The sequence below is a fragment of the Cyprinodon variegatus genome, unplaced genomic scaffold (genome assembly GCF_000732505.1).
Source record: "Cyprinodon variegatus isolate N-32 unplaced genomic scaffold, C_variegatus-1.0 Scaffold150, whole genome shotgun sequence".
Classification (NCBI taxonomy): domain Eukaryota; kingdom Metazoa; phylum Chordata; class Actinopteri; order Cyprinodontiformes; family Cyprinodontidae; genus Cyprinodon; species Cyprinodon variegatus.
The window spans coordinates 1,217,923-1,239,820 of record NW_015150603.1 but is presented as its reverse complement, the minus strand read 5'-3'; the positions used below and the strand labels follow the sequence as shown (position 1 = coordinate 1,239,820).

The following is a 21,898-nucleotide window of genomic DNA, read 5'->3' as shown; positions in this document are numbered from 1 at the left end:
TTGTCAAAGTATAGTTAGATAGCAGTGCCTTCATCATGATTATGAAAGTATAGACCACGTTAATTTGACCTTGAAGGCTGTCAAAACATGGGCCTACCTGTCTGTCTTTAAAAAACTCCTGAGGTCTCCTCTCTTCATAGAGCATCTGGTACCCTAGCACCTATCTTGTTCATTCTAAGCCTCTTTACTGCCCTCTCTGGATGCACTTTTCTTTATGCCTGCACTAGGTTTCTACACTGTCACCCCTGTTACCACTAACAGAATCCGTCAATAGATCTTCTTTCTCAGCAGCTTATTATTAGCTTTAATGTTGACTCTTCATTTATAAGTTAGTTTTATTAAAGGCCTCTGATAAATACACAGGCATAACGCTCTGCAACTACTACTACATTAGGATAAGTAGAAAATATTTCTTATTGTCATATGAAAAGATAGCAAATAAAATCTAATACTTGGAAGACTGTGCTTTATGTTCTCTTCTGATTTACTCTTAAATCCTTCATAGAGTTAATGTTTGAGTCCCTCTGAAAATAGGTAAAAAAATCTCAGTCATTTTAAAAAGACAACCTTTATGTGCTTTTTGTGTCTTTTTGTTGACTCTGTGGTCTGTTGTGGTAGCCAGCAGCTGGGGCGTGGTGGACTTGCTATGTATCTTGGCAGAGTTACAAGCTAGGCTCGGATTTTGTGTTGTGGTTGATTGGTAGAGCCTGTTGGGGAACTGAGAGACAGACTGTGTTTGTGCTAAAGGGAAAAAAAGAGAGGGAAATGGGGAAAAGGCAGGGGTGTGTGTTTGTGTTAGTTGGGTGTGTCAGGTGGTTAGCCAGAAGGTGTATGTGTGTCATTGTCTCATTTGAAGTCGGAGACCATCGTCCCCTTTCCTGTAAGTTGTTAATTCTAGCCAGACGGTGAATCTTGACTTCACAATAGGAAAACTACACACTACACTTCTTTTTTAACCATTTTTGCTCACTAAAAGGGAAAATGTTTATAAAACTGTTTATGTGTTGCTGTGGTGTCCTGTGTGGTGGGGCCATTGAAATGAACCAGGCTGCATTAACTATTCAATAGAGCAGGGTTTCCCTATGACAGCCTCTCTTGCTTGGCTGATTTCTGATAGACAATCTCATCTCTCATATCCCTGGAAGAGCGTCTTTGAAACACTTGAGTGTGTTTTTTTGTACACTTGGATATAACTAATGGGAAGATAGGATGCAGGTACTTCATTGTCTTTCTGTCCGCATTGATCAAGTTGCTTGATATGCAACCTGGTCATGTTAGTGTGTATGATAAGGTCTGTGTTGTATTTTTTTTCAATTAATTTGTGAGTTTATAGAGTAACCCACTGGGTACTGATAGGGAGTCCCCTCTTTGGAATGGCCCCACCTCTTCAGCCAGGCCAACAATTCACTTTAACGACCCCCTTTCAGAGACATAGACAGGTATGGGGCATTGCAGGCTAACAAAAGGAGCAAAACGACCCCCGTTCCAAATGTTGATGGAGATGGAGAATTTAACATCTGCCTTTTTTCGTTTGAAATTAGCATTGCTTTCTGATTTTAAAGTTTTCTATTAGTAATCTGATTTGAAATTGCAAAACTTTGAAAGTCTTGTTTTAACTCTGGTCTTCCACAAATGTTTGTAATCAAAGTTTAATAAGTAAAAGGCCTGCTTTGAGATTAGCATCAACCATTTTCATGTCCAGCTCCACAGCATGTACTGGTACTAATGTAACAGTTGTCTCAAATTCCTGTCCTTCAGGGCCGGAGTCCTGTAACTTTTAGGTGCAACTTTGCTTCAATAGACTTGATTCCAATATGAGCTTATTAGCAGAGCTGTGTCCGTTTACTGCATGCTAGTGAAGTAGTTCAGCAACTATGAGTGCATTGAAGTTTATAGGGATGCTTTAAAAGACTCAAAAAACGAAGATTGTGTTTTTTGCTTTTTTTTATTTTATTTTTGTTCCAGAATTTGATTTTAAAGCAGGTAAAAGATTTAGTGAGTTTTTGTTTACATAGAAGTAATATTTGGGATTATGTTGGATTTTGAATAACCTGAGGAAACTAGTTTGTTAAGAAGTTTTTAAGCAATCATATTCATTGACATGCAGTCATTCAGAAAGAAAACCTCATCTCTCATAAGAAAGTCAACAGTTCTCGAACAGAATTAAAGCAATGGGATTAAAAGTTTCTTTTATATGGATTCCTTGACACATAGGAATAAAAGGGATTTACCTTGCAGATAAATATACTGAATAAGCTACAAAATCCAGTCAAAATTACACATTAATACCATGTCGTTTAGGAGAAATGAAAAGAGTAATTAAGCAGAAGATCTGAGGGAGTTGGCAGGGAAAGTGGGAAGTAGAAAGAACCGGAAGATGGCTTTATAACATTCAAATAAAAAGTAGATATGTGGGGGAAATCGGAAGAGATAAACAAAAAAATAAATCATATCCAGGTTTAGTTTCAGCCATTTAGGGCTAAACAATACTTTATTTAAATTAGGGAAACATGCTATGAGGAAATATAATTTTTGGTTTCAAGAAGAATCAGTTGAACATGTTTGATTGTTTGCAGTAAATATGTAGTACAGTGATGAATTAACTGGTAGGTAAATTACACAACTTTAAGCTACAAATCAAATAAAAGACTCTATATCAGTGTTTTATGCCCATGAAAACAAACAAAAATAAAAGAAACAAACAATAAAAAAAGTTATTTGGCCTAATTTCTGGAACACATTTGAAGGAGATGAAGTTCAGAATTGAACATCTGAATAAGCCATGCTTTGTTGTTTTTAAATTTGCTGTTAGCGATTTGATTCAAAATTGTTGAATTTTGCTTGAAACTTATTTGAACTCTGGTCTTGCGCAGATCTTGTCAATAGGTTTTTGTCTATAAAAATGATAGCAAAACTGAATGACTTTACTTGCAATGAATATGTATGTTAATATAAGTTTCTTTTTTTCTGTTGTAGTTCCCTGAATGTGGATTTTATGGCATTTATGACAAGATTCTGCTGTTCAAGCATGACACAACCACCAACAACATCCTCCAAATGGTTAAATCTACAAGTGACATTCAGGAGGGAGATTTGGTGGAAGTGGTGCTTTCAGGTGAGTCTTCAAAGAATTACAACACATGATAGCCATCTTTTTATCTTTCAATCCTGTCCAGACCAAGACACCATACTTTATTTTAATAGAAATAAAATCAAATCCTCTTTCCAATTAGGTTCTAACCTAATATTTCAAATCTGTATGATTTGTTTAGCATCACTCACAGTTACCATACTGTTAATCTCTTTTAGCGGCAGCAACATTTGAGGATTTCCAGATTCGGCCCCATGCACTCAATGTGCACTCTTACAGAGCCCCGGCCTTCTGTGATCACTGTGGAGAGATGTTGTTTGGACTGGTCAGACAAGGCCTGAAGTGTGACGGTGAGTGAATTAGAAAATATAGATGAGGCATAAACACTTCTTTGTGAAATGATCTATTATACATCATCACATGCTCTGCTTACCTGATTCTTTTATCTATGCCTCCCTCTGCAGGATGTGGGCTGAACTACCACAAACGTTGTGCATTCAGCATCCCCAATAACTGCAGTGGAGCTCGGAAGAGACGCCTATCTACCACCTCACTCAGTAGCAGTCAGTCCCTGCGTCTCTCCACTTCTGAGTCCGTCTACAGTGTGGGGACCACCTCCACCAGCTCAGAAGACACCAGTTTAATTCGCTCCCACACACAAATGGTAATTCATGCTGCTATAATAAATAGGTTTAAGCCTAGCGATGGGTCATATTTCTCTTTATCATGTCAAGAGTATTTGAAAAATTAGTGTAATCCTTATACATTTTGTTAGTTGATTTTTTTGCATCAATATTATTTAGTTGAAGATAATATTCATGTAGATACTGTATAAAAGCCAATTTTTCTGAATATATTAACAAGCCTTAAAATGTTTTTACTCTAAATCTATTCATGCCAAAGGAATTAAGTGTTTTGGAGATTATAAGATATCCATCTAAAAAACTTTAAAACAACCTGCAGAACTACATTCCATCAGTAGTCCTGTATAGTCCCAGTTATCTATGCACATGTGAAAAATTTCCATTCATCTAGTTATTCCTTTTTCCTACCATTTTTTAATGTAGTTATGACATAAAAGTAGATTAATCAGTTTTTGACTTATCAAAATGTTTCCTTTTTTTCTGGGCTTTTATCTGTTTGGATCACCATTTCACCTCCCAACTAGCACATTTTCAGTGCTTTTCCACTCACATATATATTTTTCATTCTATTTAAGTTTTAACATTTAACAGGAATATCCAATTTATCAGGACTGCAAAACATAGATAAACAGTTCGTTTACACTTCTCAAAAATTTTAATTACTCTCCCACTTTGTTAAAAGGAGAGACATTAGGGTATGGTCAATACAATTATAATGGTTTAACTTATTTTAAAAGCACTCTTTCTTTACTCCTCTTTTTATCATTTGTCCATGTTGTTGTCCATGACTCTCTGTTGTATTCGGTAAAAGTAACTGCCTTGGTAACTGTGCTTGTAAATTGAAAATATCTACAGTAGTTGTTGATTTTTTCAGAAAGTTTGGTGTGATGTAAAATCAATACTCACAATTTTAGATATAAATGGAAATTCTCAAAAGCAGCTGATTCATTTGCATTTACCAAATGAAAATGACCAAAATCTTGGAACAACATTCAAATGAGTCAAAGTAACACTGTGGAAATAAAGTGTCAGACTAAGGACTAGGGTTTGAATTTCATAGATTTGAAATGAAAAACAAAAAAATGGATGAAGTTTTTTAACATAATACATTTTTAAGAATCTGATGATAGTTAATATCATTTGTTGAGTCTATAAAAAAAAAACATCATTATGGTTTTAAATATATCCATTTTACTTCCTCATGCCAAAAGCAGATAATAATATTCTTCTTTTTTTCCATTGGAGTAAATCCTCACCACAATGTTATTTCCTTCTTGATTATTCAAGCCAAGAACTCCTAGTGAGGCACGGCGTTTCTACACGGGGCGACCTGTTCACCTGGACAAGATCCTGATGACGAAGGTGAAGGTGCCCCACACGTTTGCAGTTCACTCGTACACACGGCCAACAGTGTGCCAGTACTGCAAGAGACTTCTCAGGGGATTGTTTAGGCAGGGTCTACAGTGCAAAGGTGAGTGCAGACAAAGAGGGAATTGTTTTTATCATCTTATATTATTTTTGATATGTTAGATAACATATCATATAACTTAACTGGAATCAACCTTTTCTTGCATTCCTTCTAGATTGTAAATTCAACTGTCATAAACGCTGTGCATACAAGGTTCCTAATGACTGCCTTGGTGAGACCATTGGAGGTGAGGGCAGATATAAATCCTCTGGCTGATGTTTTTTATATCCTTGTCTTCTGTGTAACCTAGAATGGATCTAAGGGTATAGTGGAGGATGTTCTTTTTCCAGGTAGATCATCAAAATAAGAGGTCCTCCTATTTGTCAATCATTCTGGTGTTTACGTAAGGCCATCCTATGTGCCTGTTGAAAATGTTCTTTTTTAAAGAAAGCTTGCATGAGCGATGCAAACAGCAACTTTTAAACAGAGTGTGCAAAAGGAGAATTGGGCTTGTGCATGCTTTCCCACGCATTTAATAGGCGTTCCCTCTAGGGAGCGGGTACAGGGTTGTGCATATGCATTTTTTTAAAGAATGCGCAGGTTTTTTTGCAAAAATCCTCCACAATACCTTTAATGAAACATGAAAGTTTTCTTTGTCAAAACTAATAATCATACACTCCATATTTTATATTGTGCACATTATGTATTGTTTTCATAACACTAAAACTCATTGGCACTAATCTTTTTATCTCTTCAGACAACAGAAGTAACTGTGGTAAGTATTATCAATGCTCAGTGTAGCTGTTTGTAAAGCTTTGCTTTCCTCTTAATATTTAGCCCATTTTGCTATTTCTCCCTCTATAATTGGGTGTGTTCAGGGGCAACTGTATGGCTTAAAAGGTGGCGAGCAGTTGTAGTTTTTTTAGTTTTTAAACAGATGTTTCTTAATCAAATTGAACTCAGCTTCCATTTGTTCTTTGTTCTTGCATTAGACATGCTGAGTCCCAGTGCAGACACTGAAGTGCCCATGGACTTCAGCAGCGAGTATGACAACTCGGACAAGTCTTCAATGGATGACTCAGATGAGGCCTGTAGTATCCCTGGGTCATTCTCTCCAGACAACAACCAGGATGGAACAGGTGGAGACCAGAGGTATGAGGAGATTTTAGAGTGGTGTCCAAACCATGAGAATGAATGTATGTTTGAAATTAATGGTAAATAAATCGCTTTATTACAAAGATTTATTAACAACAAATGTCAATCAAATATTTCATTTATACATGTAAAATGGGCTGACATTTGCAGAAAATAAAATTTCTATATTTCTCTATTCTAAGCAACATAAACCTGATATTTTCACAGTTTTTTTAAATGAAGGGATGAAGTATTTAATCAAATATTTGCCCAAATTTTCAAATTGCATTCGATGACTTGTTATGCTCCCACAGGTCATTCTAGTGTCAAGTTTAACCTGACAAGGCAGACTGATAATGTGGAGTCATCACATTGCTAATCTGGGACAGCTGCTGTAGAATCTGATGGGGCGAAATGCCTCTTTGTGCCCATCTACCAAAAATAGGGTTTAGCCAATCACTGTCAAAAAATGAAAGGGCAGAAACAAGAAGAAACTAAAACGACTTAGTAGTTAATAGTATGCTGTTGGTGTTGCTCTTTTAAAGATGAAATCATGGATTATGACCAATGGATGTGATGGCAGCATATTCTGTATGTGTATGTTCTCCTGTGCTGCTGTGTTAGTTTTAGTCTGGCTGTGGGCTCAGCAACTCTGAGCTTATTGGCTAACCTGTTTTGGGTCAGTCTTAAACAGTTCATGAAGCAGGACAGGATTAATATTCCTGTGTTTGTGAATGCAAAAATATCTTGATTATTCAGCTTGCAGGCAATATTAGTTACATTTACCTTTGGAAAGCAATTTGAGATAGAAGGATATATAGGATTTATCAGAGAATCCCACTTTCTCTGGGGAGTTGTGGCCTACTGGTTAGGGCATAGAGCTTGGAATCCTGAGGTTCTGAGCCCCACTCCCACAGACTGCTACTCTGGCTCTCTGAGCAAGACCCTTAACCACCAATTGCTCCCCTGAAGCCCCACAATGGCAGCCCACTGCTCCCCAAGGGGATGGTTTAAATGCAGAGGTAAATTTCTCCAATGTGGGATCAATAAAGTTAAATTATTATTATTCCATTGCTAAGTGATCAATGTACACTTTGTTGGCTGTAGTCGGGTGTCAGGATCACCTTGACTTGTCTGCCTCTGAATTATGAGTTACATTATCTTATCTTTTGAACCTAAACAGCTCCTCACTTGCTGAATTAACTTGCATCATGAAACCTACATCATGACCCTTTTGCTGGTTCATCCTTCCCCCTTTTCTTTGGATAGTTTTGACAGATTTCGTTCTGCTCTTTGGAGACCTGTAACTGGAGATCTAGCTATCCCACTTCAGCCTCATCAATCTTGATCAAATTCTTACATTTTTCTGTTTCTAACTTTTCACAATTAACTAATAAAAGAGCTTGTCATTGATTTTCATATCACCAGTCTGCTCATAATACCATTCCTGCCTGGTGCCATATATCTGTAATACGTTTTTAAAATCTCCCTGAATGTGGTATTGAAAATCTCTATTGCAATGTGACCTAAAAGCTAATTAGTTAGCAAAAATGAGACTAGTTGATAATGATTAAACTGTATGTCTCAGAGAATGTTGATTTGGTTTTTAATCGTGCATTTTGGATTATCTGGCAGAACCTAATCTCATATTATGACACATGCAATAATTGATTTACTGTTGAACTCAAACTCATGTTGACCTTTTCAAATCCTGAATTTAATTATTTTTTTATTTCCTAGTGCTAATATTCCACTGATGAGGGTGGTTCAGTCAGTGAGGCAAACAACTCGACGTTCCAGCACAGCTATTAAGGAAGGATGGATGGTTCACTACAGTAACAAGGACACTCTGGTAAATATCCTGTAGTTCCTCTACATGTCTGTGAATTTAAAACCTTAAAGACTCCTCCTCATAGAAATGAATGAAAACCATCAAAACAAATTCATATGGATGAATAAATTGGACTTTTACAACATTTTTTAAAAATAAATTACTGTAATATTGCATGTGTTTGCTTTCCTCATACTCAAAAAAAGAAGAAAACTGCTAATAGTATATGCTTTCCTCTTAGTGTTTTTTTTCTTACAGCAGTTATGACCTTGATGACTTGGTCTCTGTCTTTATTACTTTTTTATTCTATATTAAATTTTGCTAGTGTGTTTGTATGTGTGTATGAGGAAAATTGAAGATAGTTGATTCTTTCTATCTACTTTAAAGCACTCAGCAAATATGTGGTGAATTCAGTCTAAAATGTCTTCTAATGTGTAAAAGCTTCCTTTGACCTTTTAAAGAAATGTATTTTCCTCTGTATGCTTTCAGACTGCTTCCTCTCTGGCTGCACTAACACTCTTCTTTTCTTCTTTTACTTGTTCTCTTGTTTAACTTATTTTTATTTTTACCCTTGCATCCTGTAGCTTATTTGTTGTGTTGCCTTCTGTGACCTTTTCAAATCAATAGTCATCCATTTTTACACATATCTTCAAAAATATTTTCATTCTTGTCCTTTTGCCCATCATGCACCTTGGTTTTGTGTCTTATGTTTGTTGTCACATCCTCTCCAACCCTAATTTTCAACAGAGGAAGAGGCACTACTGGCGTCTGGACTGTAAGTGCATCATCCTGTTCCAGAATAACACCTCAAACAAATACTACAAGGTAGAGTATGGGATGTTTCTACAGTAAGAATCTATTTGGTTTGTAGATTTTTGTTCCTCACCAATCCATCCATGTTCCTTCAGGAGATCCCCCTCTCTGAGATTCTGGAGGTGCGTCCTGCTACCAATTTTACCCTAGTGCCGCAAGGCACCAATCCCCACTGCTTTGAGCTCGTTACAGGCACCATGTGCTACTTTGTTGGGGAGGACCCCAATACCCTTCCACCCCTGTCCACCAGCAACCCCCAGACCCTTCCCCAGACCCCCCCGTCACCCAGTATGGTGCAACCCAACAGTGGTATTGGGCGGGAGGTGGCAAACGCGTGGGAGTGTGCCATTCGCCAGGCACTCATGCCAGTCATCTTTCAGGATGCGCCTCCGGCTGAGGGAAACACTCCACACAGTAAGCTTAAAAACACTTTTAAAGGGGCATAATCAGGTTATATGCCTATACAACAAAATTCAAAAACCATTTGACCATGATAAAATCAGTTTGTTTAGATGAAGTGTCTGTCCTGATTATCTTTTGAGTCCTTTTTGAGCTTTTAAAAGACTTCCATAGAGTAGACATGAGGAGACCTGATTGTGCCATCAGCCAGCAGTGCTTAATTATTATGTTTACTCCTGCATCCATCACCTCTACAGCAGCCTCCCCAGCTTTCACTCACACTTAGATTTATGAAAATGTTCATACTGTATCCCAAGTGTGAAGCAAGCCTCATCCCCCCATGGGAAATTTTTTTAGTGCTCTTTTTTCACATTGGACCTTAACGTGCTTAGCCCCATCACTTTCTAATTCACCCTCTGCACACATGCAAAGTATTGTACCTCTGGACACTTGATGTTGTTATCATAGATATCTAGAAAGGCTTGATTCACTACCAAAATTAGCAAAGAAAGAAAGCATAAAATACAAAAATAGTAAAAATATGCCAGCTGTACATGTTATGGAACCCGAGTGAGCTATCGGTGTATAAAAAAAAAGGTCATATAATGTGACTATGCTCCTTTAAACAGAATATTAGTGCTTAAATGAAGCTTGTTAATAAAGATATTTATTTTCAATTTGGTGCGTCACATACAGTATGGTAGTATAGGAAAATGTTATAATGATATTAAATAATATTCACATTCATGTTTTGCTACATATATAACTTGTAACTTTTGATGTTGTTTTAGGACAAGCTTCTATCAGCATTTCCGTGTCCAATAGTCAAATCCAGGAAAATGTGGTAAGACTTTATTTTTCTGATTTCCTCTGGTCTATTTTTTGTTAACCATGCAGTATTTTCCCTTTAAGAAACAATTCTCTCTTGCAGGACATTGGTACAGTATACCAGATTTTTGCTGATGAAGTGCTTGGATCTGGGCAGTTTGGAATAGTTTATGGAGGTATGTAAGCATATGTGCCGTAGTTATCAACTCATAGGTAGTTGTGTCACATATAAAGAATAAAATGTTACATACTAACAAATATAGTGTTGCACCTTTGGTTTGGCACATAGCAAAAACTAACTTAAGTTCAAGGACTTTACTGTGGCAGAACATTGCTTTACAATAATTGTAATGTTAATAAAAATATATATTTTTTAGGAAAGCACCGAAAGACAGGAAGGGACGTTGCTGTAAAGGTAATTGACAAACTTCGATTTCCAACCAAGCAAGAGAGTCAGCTGAGAAACGAAGTGGCCATTTTGCAAGTAAGGAGACATACACCATACTGATTAACCCATTTCTCTTAAATACAATAAGCTGTTAAGAACCATCTTTAAAGTAATGTTTTTTAAAGTAGAAACAGAACCTTCTTTTTGTGGTGTTTTGGCAATGGTCAAACTGCTGCGATCAGTCAAAACAAATGGTAGCACCATCTATCCCCCGAGTGAAGACATAGATTGGTCTCTCATCTTTAACCAGGGGTGGGTGGGGGCCATTATGGAGTGATCGCCTAGTGGTTAGAGCAGAGTGCTTGCTTTTTAGGAGGGCTGTAAAGTCCTGGTTCAGTCCCCTCAGACTGCCACTCTGCATCCCTGAGCAAGACCCTTAACCCCTGGTTGCTCTCTGGGTTCTTCTAGCTGCTCATTGCTGTTGTTTTTTTGATGGTGTTTTTTTTTTGTACATTTGATTTTAAATGCAGATAATCTAAGAACCGTACAAAACGAAGGTAATTCATAACCTAAATCCTATATGCGATGTGCAGGGAAAAGTTAATTGTAATAATGGGGGCAGTAGTCTTGTTGTAAAAAAAAAAAAAAAAAAAAAGGGGGATGATGGAAGTTTTTTCTTTTTTTGGAAGCATACATAGCCTTATTAATATAGTCTATTAACCTAAAGCAATATGCATGGTATGGTTGTTACATGTCAGGTAAGCCGGTCATTGACCTTGACCAAGGCACCTTTCAGTAGAACTGCATTTAGTCCCTGGACTGGCATGGCTATCACTGCCCTTACATAGTTTGGGACAAATGCAGAGAACTAATTTCCCAATTGGATCAGCTTCATAGTCATGGGAGGCCACTTCTTTGATTTTATTCATTTTGCTCAGGCTACTCCTAAGCCCACAGCCCGCCAAATGTTATTGCCTTTACTGTTTATATATAGTAGAACTTTTACACATACAGTAATAAAATGTCACAGGGGGATGATTTTAAGATTTTTCTTTAAGAAACGGGATGCCATCTCCCCTCCCACCTCAACTCGAGTACTGAATGAGGGTGACCAGCAGAGAGCACTGTTGGCTGGAGAAGCTGTAAAACTTTAAGCAAGCATGACATGCTTAATTATAACTTGTATCACTGCTCTAAATAAGATATATTATTTGAATAGATACTGGTGTAAAGATTGCCTTCTAAACTGACAGTTGTGCATGTTTGATTTCTGTGCTGTTTTGGTTTTATAAATGAAACTATTTTTCAGTCTGTTGGTCCATAATCTGACAAATTGAACATATAGAGAGACCAGAGTAGTGGGCTTAGCACATGCTCCTTGGGACCTCAGGGCTTAAGGTGTCCCTTATCAAGATGCAGGTGTCTGACGGAAGGATTTTGCTTTTTGGTAGCCAGTATGATGGTGTTGGGACTGAGCTCTATATTTATAAATAGCATTCTTGCTTGTTGGCTTCATTTCTTATCAGGATGTGTTTAGGGCTGTGACCACAGTGTCCTCTGCACTTGGTTGCTGTAGTCGAAGCTTGGAAATAGAGGTAATATATATGCTGTTGGTCACAGGGACCTGAGTTTCGAAAAGGAAGTAACAACACAAGGTGCTTGTCTGTCTTTAACTGTTCGGTTAGTCCTTCCTGTTATTACCGAAAGCTTGTAAAAGCACTGTCATTTGATTTCTGCTAACTCTATTCTCTTTGGATTGAATCCATATGCCAACTGATGACATCTAGATAGATTCTTTTAAACCAGCAGATGAAGGTGCTTTCACTATCAAAAGTTGTTTGAAGAACAGAGTTGTACTTGTTCACAAGTGAGTTTATCTAACTATAAACAAATAACCACAAATAATACAAAGCAGTCAGGTCTAAACTGTTTTAATGTGAGCAAATAACTAAATGATTTTAGTGTGCAGTCATATTCATTAAATCAAAAAAATTCAGTCTATAAGGGTCGATCACAGATTAAAACTACCTTTTTAAAATAACCACCTTTAAGGCAAAAAGGTAGCAAAAAGATACAATTGTAGGTTTTAAATTAATTTTACATTCTCTTTAAAAAAACTTTTAAAATTGTGTTGATATTATAATCTTAAATATTGTGGAGTTGAGGTCATTTGTTGAAAGTAAAAACGTCAACATTTACAGAAATTTACGTAAAGGCTCTAAAATGTACGCTTGCATGCAACTGATGTGACGTCTTTCACTTCTTTCTAACATATTCTTAATTCAAATGGTTTTGTTTCACATCGTAGTTCCTGTGGTTTATCGTCTCCTCCAGAATATGCATGTGAATATGACTTCCTGTTTTTGTACTTGTGGAGATCCTCCAAGTTACATAATTGAATATCTTAGCACTTCAAGTGAATTTTTTTCAATGATCATTTCTCAGATTCACTTACCTAAGTTTTTATCACACTTTCTGATCATGTCTCTGTTGCAAATAAGTTTGATCAAGCTGTTATGCTTATTTTTCTTCAGAGTTTGCGTCACCTGGGGATCGTTAACCTGGAGTGCATGTTTGAAACCCCAGAGAAAGTATTTGTGGTGATGGAGAAGCTGCATGGTGACATGCTAGAGATGATCCTTTCCAGCGAAAAGGGAAGGCTACCTGAGAGGTTAACTAAATTCCTCATAACACAGGTGTGTTGATGTCTCATTTGAGTAAAGACAGAATGCAAGTTTCAGATGATTTCATTTTAGGAAAAAGATACAATGGTTGAGAGGTGCAAGCACAATGCAAAAAATGCTTTAAACACAAAACAGTTGGAGTCGTAAACAAAAATATAGCAAACACATAAAACAGATGTAAAGGGAAAATGCTGTAAAGCCGGGCGTACACTGTGCGATTTTTCAGGGCGATTTTCCAGTCGTGCGATCGTGAGTGGTCTAGTGTACAGGGGGTTACGAGTGCCGATCAGCCTCTCACGACCACCTCCTGATCAGGAATCGTGAGGTTGGGAGAATATCAAAGGTTTGATTTTCTCCCGACCGTAGTGGGCAAATCGCTCAGTGCGCATGTGCAAACAAGGATTCTTCTGTAAACACAGCAGAATGGCAGGGATGAAATGACTGAAATGCAGTTCTGTCTGTAAAATTGACAGACCGTAGCAGCCACGTTTGCTCAGCCATGTCTTTGTCCAAATACATTTTTTCTTTTTCTTTTTAGGGCTTTCAGCACAAAATGCACAAATTGCCAAGGCAGCGCGTTTCACTGTAGTAAGCTTAATATTCCCCTATGTGTTTGGCTTCCAGATAGACGTGTCAGGGCAGCTCCATCTCACTCCGGAGTTGAGTCTGAATTGGTTTTTAGTCGTACAGTATGAGCAGGTAGATCGCATGAGAGCATAGGGCCGAACATAAATCGTGAGCTGTGAACTCGCTCTGTACGACTAAACCCTTTAGTCGTACAGTGTGAGTCGTAGCTGCGTGCAACGACTGAAAAAATCGTACAGTTTAAGCCCGGCTTTAGTAGTATAAACCAATGCAAGTTGAGAAGAGCAGCAAACTAGCACTGCATGACAAAAGGAATCCAGTCCACGATGAGAAGACAGTTGTCAACCTATGTTAGCATACCATCATTTAAGACAAAGACTGGATGATCAGAGAGAATTAGTTTTTATTTACGGTAAAAAAAATAAAACTTACTTTTCTTTTTTCCCTTCAAATGTCCTCTGGCAGCCCTCCTATTTATGTCTCTATTAAGAGTCTAGTCTGTAGACTTAGGCTCAATACCCAAGCAACAAATGCTAGGCCCTAGCTCCTGTTCCCAGCTCCTATTCATTATCCTTAAAGGTCAACAGTAAAAACACCATCATGAGTAGGGAAGGAACTCTTGACTGCTCTGCTGAACTAAGCCTTTCAGATACCACTACAAAACAGAAATGTACAACAACTACAAAATATGCAAGTTACACAAATACATGGAAGGGCTGAAGTGGTTCCTCTGCATGTTTCAACTGAGGATGCCTTCATACTATGATAATATTTGAAATGATTCGAATTCTAACACTTATTTTGGGAACAAACCTAGAGCAGGCTACATGTGCGATGGCTGGATTTAAGTATTCTTTTTTATTTTACTTAAGAATTATTGTACGTCACAGCAACGTTGGATTTATTATAGAAAAATAAATATAGTACAACAAAAAAATACAAGCTGACAAACTCTACATTTACTTAGTTCTATTAATAATTTGCTGATCTCACTCAAGAAGTTGATGGAGCAAGATTCGAGAATCTGTATCATTATGTTTCCATAGCAACATCCAGCCGAGTTATGACTAAGCCAGACATACTATGCAGAAAAAAAGAAAAAGAAAAGAAAACAGAGTAAGAAGATCCCTTAGAAAATATAGAACACACTTAGAAGTAAAACATTGTTATTGACTTATATTGTAAAATAATTACATCCTAAATACTATGATTCAAATATTATATATCTACTGCTTACATAAAGTAGAACCAATGAGAGGCCAGCCTATGACTGTTTATCTGTATGCTGCATGCCAAGCTTTTACAAGGGGTCACATTGTACAATTCTTAATTGCTTTTTCTCTTATTAAATTAATCCAAAAACAGATTTTTTATATTTACTCATTCTTTTAATTTCCTTGACAAACAGAAGAATTCTCAGGGAGACATTTTGACACTTTTTCCCAGCGCTGTAATTGACATAACTGGAACAATCAGAACAGCCACAGAAGAGCAATCATCAAATTTCTATTAGTGGTTTTCTCTAAATCATTTTTTTTTTCTGTGTGTGAGCAGATTCTTGCAGCTCTCAGACATCTTCACTTCAAGAATATTGTTCACTGTGACCTAAAACCTGAAAACGTGCTCCTGGCCTCAGCTGATCCATTCCCACAGGTACCCACACAAACATGCAAAAGGGTCTAATTATATGAATGACGCAGTGACGCCATTCGCAGCACATCTTAGCACTTGGTATGCTGCTGCTAAGATATTTCACACATTTATTATTCACTCATATAATCTCAATTGTATTTCTCTGGCTCCCTTTTCTGCTCACTGAAATTCACTTATTTTTATATCATTTGTTTGTCTCTTTGTCGGTTGTAGGTGAAGCTGTGTGATTTTGGTTTTGCACGCATCATTGGCGAAAAGTCTTTCCGTCGTTCTGTGGTGGGTACACCTGCCTACCTGGCTCCAGAGGTTCTGCTGAACCAGGGCTACAACCGCTCACTGGATATGTGGTCAGTTGGCGTCATCATGTACGTCAGCCTTAGTGGCACCTTCCCCTTCAATGAGGATGAGGATATCAATGACCAGATTCAGAACGCCGCCTTCATGTACCCAGCCAATCCCTGGAACCAGATCTCCAAAGATGGTAAATTAGAAAAAGATTAGACCTGAGGGGGAGGTGTTGATAAACAGTTACATTATTTTAATTAACATTGCACTTTTTTATTTTTACATGTTAAAAACCACTACAAAGAAATTGCAACTCAATTTTGTTGACATTTTTGACACTTTTAAACTCTTATAAACCTAAAGGTAATCACCAAGGTTATATAAGATGGGTGGAACATAAATAACAGAGTCTTATGGTGTAATCTGGGCATTACTCCTCTTGCAATCCAAAAGTTGTACGGTAGCTTTGATTCCAGATTCCTCCTCTCATGTGTCATTGTGCCCCTGGGTATTGCAGGTTCCAACCCAATTCACAAGATGTTTTACATGGGCACACAGAACAAGAAAAAAAAAAACAAAAAAAAAAATATGGTAATATATCTGAAATCAGATTGCAGACCCTTAAAGTACAATTTATATGCCAGCACATAAAAAAGAAGTAGATTTAGAATTGTGTCTTCAGTACAGGGTCCATTACAGAGGCCAGGGCCAGTTCTACAGGGGCACTGGCCCCTGTTGCCTCTTTCTAGCAGCGCCCATGACCCTGGAAAAGGAAATTATTACCAAGTTGCCTATTAATCTGTGTATTGGAGTATGAATGTGTGTGCTTTTGAGAGTGTGATAGGGTGAATATTGTCGAGTGTAAGGCGCTTTGAGTGGCCATTAATAGTAGAGCAGAGCTATATAGATTTAGTCTGCTATATAGATTTATCTGCTTTACTTTTAGACAATTTGTGGGTGTCAGTTATGTGATTGCATTTCTGCTATTAGGACATTGCTCTCAAAGTTCCATGAAAACAAAGCATAAGAAAACAATAAAAAGAATTGTTGCTCAAACAATAAGTAAGCAGCATAAGTTGGCCCTTTTTTACATAAACAACCCGCTAACTCTAGCACCTTAGATGTGCTCAACCAACACCATTGTGGTTATAACTACATTCTTAGCTGCAACAGTATTCTTAAGTCAACAGCTATGTGACACCTCTACATTGGCAGCTTCCTGACTTTTTTATACTCTGCTAAGTAGCACATTGAGTATTGCATGTTAAAAAAAAAAAAAATAAATAAACTCTCATTAGTGTCCCTCCATAGCAATGAAATGCGAAATTGACTTTTTTTGTTGTAGTACAGAATATAATGGCAAAAGGTTTTAATCAAAAAGTTTTGTTTTTTTTTTCCATTTTATACACAATTGTCTGGGCCTAAAGAAATCATACATGATTTTTTTTTTAAACATATCAAATCAAACATATCTTGACTCCAGTCATTTTAAAGGTCCCTGCATTTTCATTTTGTTTTTAAATGTATTATCAGCATCGTCTTATCCTTTTGTTAAAATCATCCCTTTCAGCCAGAATCCTCATAACCACAGAAGAAAATACTCTCAGAATAGATTGTCTTTTATATTTTTCCCTATTGCTAAGTCTGTCATTTTGTTTTGTCCGAGAAATTGAATCTTGGATCTGGAAATGACCTCACAGCAATGTCTTCAAGTTGCAAAAATAATAGCTCTCACCACCATTAGCAAGTTCCTGTAGCATGGTTACCATACTTTAAAGCTACAGTGTGTAATAATTACAGGGATATACAGTCAGAAATGTAATATATTATACATAACTATGTTATTTATCATCATCTACGAGCTCAGCCTCTTAACCTTAATATTTGCGTTGCCTTAGAATTCGTTATTTATAATTACATAGGAGCGGGTCTCGCAGCCATGGAGGCAGACATCTTTGCGCTATGGCAGCGCAGAGCCAACAAACTAGCGATTGCGAGATCGCCCATTACGCTCGAAAGTAACTACGGCAAGTTGAGAGAGATGAACTGAGACGGTACTGAACAATAGATGGCAGTATTATGCCTGAGAATACTATCTGTAAAATTATCTATGTAAACAAACCTCATCACTTGAGAAGGTAGATGATGCGGACGTCGTGGAAGACATTTTGTCCCGTAACGCTCCCGTACTGTTGGGGGGGAGAAGCGGTGGGGGGGAGATGTTCATGTTGCTGCGGTCTGCAGTCTGGACGTTAGATGTCGCTGAAAATTACACACTGTAGCTTTAAAAGAACATGTAAACAAATTAAGGGCTTTACAATTCTTATTGCCCCCACTATTCTATTTAGTTAGAAACTTTATTTCAACATAGAAAATGAATATTAAACATGCTTAAGTGTGCACTATAACAAGTGACCTTAATATTTTTGTGTTGCAGCTATTGACTTGATCAACAACCTGCTGCAAGTCAAGATGAGGAAACGCTACAGCGTTGACAAAAGTCTTAGTCATTCTTATTTACAGGTAAGTTAAAAATAAAATTAATCTGCACACTGACACCCTCATTCTCATCTAACTATATGTAGTGAGGACCATATGTTGAATCCAATTGTCTTCCATTGATTTAAAATCCTATCAAATAGTTGATTTGGTCACAGTATGATCAGAGAGGATCTGAAATGTAGTTTAGTGTATGTCAATGTGTGCTTGTAGTTATTTTTACGATTGCTGGTATTTGTCCATTACCATTGTTGGCACGTTTTTTACTGTTGTTTATATTGTGTAAACTATTATTATTTTTTGGTTTTAATCACAATTGTGACTTTGCTTATTTGTTCTCAATACCGTAAACATTATTATTTTTATTAAACGGCTTTTGCCTATACAATTTTGGGTTCTAAGTTGCAGTTACAAAAAAAACAAAGGAAAAAATGCAGCTGGAAATATATGTTTACTATGAATGAGTGTCAGGGTGGGATTTAATACATTTTTTCTTCTTCCCACTCCCCTAAGGCGTGTTTTTTTTTGTTTTCTTTTTTTTGTTACTTGTTACTATGACTCATAAGTTTAAATTGATGAACTGGCATTCAGTAATGTCTTTCAATGCATTTAATTGCCTGAAATTAATAATAAAATTAAAATAAATTGTCATTTGAATCTTATCTATGCCTCAACCTCAACAGTAACCTTAAAATTAACCATAACAAGTATGATGCCCAGGCAGGAGTAAAAACACAGACACAATCTAAGCTGATTTTCTGATGGTGCATTCTAAACCTGGAAGGAATTTAAACACTAGTTTGCTGCCCTCATACTGAAATTTCATCCTCATGTTTGTTCCTCTTGTTTCAGGACTATCAGACGTGGCTGGATCTACGGGAGCTGGAAACCAAACTGGGTGAGCGCTACATCACCCATGAGAGCGACGACAGCCGTTGGCAAATGTATGCCCAGCAGCACAATCTGCCGTACCCCTCTAACTTTGTTCCTCTTCCTCCTACAACCGCATCTGATGATGAGGATGGAGGGGAGGACTCCGATATGAAAGGCCTAACCGAGAGAGTCAGCATCCTCTGACCGCTGAGGAAGAATATGACTATTTCCTTTTTGAAGAAGATTGTGCAGTTTGTCTGGAATGTGAAAAGACATGGAGCTGAAGTGAAAATATGTTTCAATCAAAAACACTGCCCTCCTGTATAAACCTCAGAACCAGTTCCAGTCAGTTTTACTGCACTAAATTCAATTTCTCTTTCTCCAGCCTGGGAGTCCATAGAACCGCTGACCATTAACCTCCACTTTTATTGGTTGTCTCTCTTCCTTTGAATGGTTGTGATATTTTTATCTGTAAGGCTGCTCACTTTCCTTTCAAATGTCATTTTATTTACCTTCCAAGGTTAATAGAAACTATTAAATTTCCCACATAACTAAAAGGCAGGGGGATCTTATCCACAGCAATGTGCATCAAAGACTGCAGGAAAAGGCCATGCTCCACAAACTGAAATTAAAAATGCTGTTCATTTTCCCTCCATATAGTTAAGTACAAATGAAAACGTCTGCTTAGAATTGCAGAAGTCTAATATACGAGATCAAATGTAGCCTTAGTATTCTCACTATGTCTTTATGAGTCATCGGTTTATAACAAAACAAAAAGAATAAAATTTATTTCTCAAAGCCTGTATCAGGATGAACCCTTAAACGTTTGGAGCATTGATCGACAGAATGTACCATTTACAGTAATTGCCACCACTTGAGACTATAATAGATTATGTAAAATAACTTTTTCTAATTGTAGTCGGTATGTTGGGTTTAAATGCTCGCTCTGAACTGGGCTTTATTACCAGATCGTTTTTCTCTCTCTAATATCCTCTAGATTCCAGCTTATGTCTGAATAGTAGACTGTGTGGTGAAAATTGCTTCTATTATGTTGGAACTAATGCCCAACAATCCCGAAAATAAAGCAGGTCAATGAATAAAGATTATAGCACATCTTAACAGCTGATAGCGTTACTTTGTTAATAATTAGCAGGTTAGTGGGAACATCTTCACCAGAGACTGACATCATCACAACCTTAAATGTCAGTGGGTTTTGTTAGGATCTTACATAACAGACCGACACCTTGTAATGCATAACATTTAAGTGGACAGAAAAAAAAAATTATAGTATTGGACTATTTTTTTAAATAAAGACAACATTTTTCCATATATTTGTATCTAGCTCTTTTACTCAGGTTCCTCTGACTAAAACAAATGGCATTGCCATCAGAGGTCACCTAACTAGTAAACAAAGTGAAGGCTTAAAGTAAACAAACATCACAATGAAGACAAAACCACAACAGAGAAAAAAGGCTTTGAAGAGAACGTCTCTTAATTTACACTTATCTATAGAAAGACAGAAATAGCCCAACTCACAACAAAAAAATATATGTCAGTTTACCCAAAATTACTTAATATATACTTATAATGACAATAAATTTTGTCTAAGTCTAATAGAAGCAGCCATTATCCCCATGGTTACTCTAGAGGAGCTACAGAGATCTACAGTAGTAGAAATTAAGCCACTGGGGAGAGGTAGAGCATCTATTAAAAGATCTATAAAAAGTCCACTCTAAAAACAAAACATTTTGTGGTGTATGGAAGACTAACTTCCCTCCATATTATTGAAAATTAAATTATATAAATTGCAGCTGCTTTGAAGGTGCTTTCTACAAGACAGCCTTCAAATTCTAAAGCCATCTATTACGTTCACTCCTTCCAAATACTGACTATTTTTGATTGGCTATTACATAACATATCACTACAAATACACTTTCAAAGTGATATGAGAAACCAAAAAAGTCGATGGTTGATATTGCAAATCAGTGGAAGTACAAGTAGGGTCAGAATAGCTTAGCAAACTAGAACTAACGTGTATGTAGTTTAACTGTTGACCACCTTCTCAATATGTTGCATGTTTATTTTTGTGAAGTATAGTTATCTTGCTATTTCTTTTGGAGATGCTGTTGTTATGACGGACTGCTATGAATTATACGTAACCTGAACTTTACATAGATGTCAAATATGTGTAGATCCTGTACATGCTGTTTAAATGAGGCTCCTGGTCTTTATATCGAATAAAGCAGACTTGACATGGTTCTGTTTGTTCTAAATATGTTAATAAAGCGTTTACATATCCATGTGTGAGTTAATTGTTAATTGCGAAAAATTGAACACATCTGAATGCATTTTTTCCTCTTTGAGACTTATATAAGAATTACTGTCAATCAGGATTGTCTCTACAGGAACACCAGCTTTGAATAAGACATAAAGGAATGAAGAGATTTCACACTACAGCAATATATTACTTCTCACTTTGCATAATGACAATTTTTTTTTATCTGTGGGAAAAAGTAATTATGCTTGATGTGTGGTGCTAAATGTTACTCATGTACCCAGGCATTAGAGTGTGTGTTTTCAAAGAGACCTGACGTATCTAATTAAAGTTGTGATGGTTTTATGTATTAATGTGCCCACACTAAAAAAGAAAAAAAAAATTAAAGACAGCATTTGTTAGATAAAGGCAGTGTTTAAAGCTTGCAGGCTGAATGGAAGTCAAGAGGATCCAGTGGCTGCAGAGGCGAGGGGAGTGATTTGTTTTCCATTCTCCGATGGCCACACTT

General features: G+C 37.0%; 1 protein-coding gene across 2 annotated transcripts in view; it reads left to right on the top strand.

The window, feature by feature from the left end:
- The window catches only part of prkd2 (protein kinase D2), a 52,768-nt gene extending 31,329 nt beyond the window's left edge, over positions 1-21,439 (top strand). Inside the window, exons 2-19 of one of the 2 annotated variants that reach the window (XM_015377265.1) lie at positions 2,977-3,115; positions 3,310-3,441; positions 3,556-3,755; positions 5,023-5,206; positions 5,319-5,390; positions 5,901-5,918; positions 6,136-6,295; positions 8,018-8,129; positions 8,856-8,933; positions 9,017-9,335; positions 10,112-10,164; positions 10,252-10,324; positions 10,526-10,632; positions 13,071-13,232; positions 15,360-15,458; positions 15,672-15,939; positions 18,181-18,266; positions 19,095-21,439. In XM_015377265.1, coding sequence (XP_015232751.1) covers positions 2,977-3,115; positions 3,310-3,441; positions 3,556-3,755; positions 5,023-5,206; positions 5,319-5,390; positions 5,901-5,918; positions 6,136-6,295; positions 8,018-8,129; positions 8,856-8,933; positions 9,017-9,335; positions 10,112-10,164; positions 10,252-10,324; positions 10,526-10,632; positions 13,071-13,232; positions 15,360-15,458; positions 15,672-15,939; positions 18,181-18,266; positions 19,095-19,319 — 2,487 coding nt within the window. In that variant the 3' untranslated portion in view covers positions 19,320-21,439. The remainder of the gene's footprint in view (positions 1-2,976; positions 3,116-3,309; positions 3,442-3,555; positions 3,756-5,022; positions 5,207-5,318; positions 5,391-5,900; positions 5,919-6,135; positions 6,296-8,017; positions 8,130-8,855; positions 8,934-9,016; positions 9,336-10,111; positions 10,165-10,251; positions 10,325-10,525; positions 10,633-13,070; positions 13,233-15,359; positions 15,459-15,671; positions 15,940-18,180; positions 18,267-19,094) is intronic. The other variant, XM_015377266.1, reaches the window with a different exon arrangement.
- Positions 21,440-21,898: the final 459 nt, after the last annotated feature.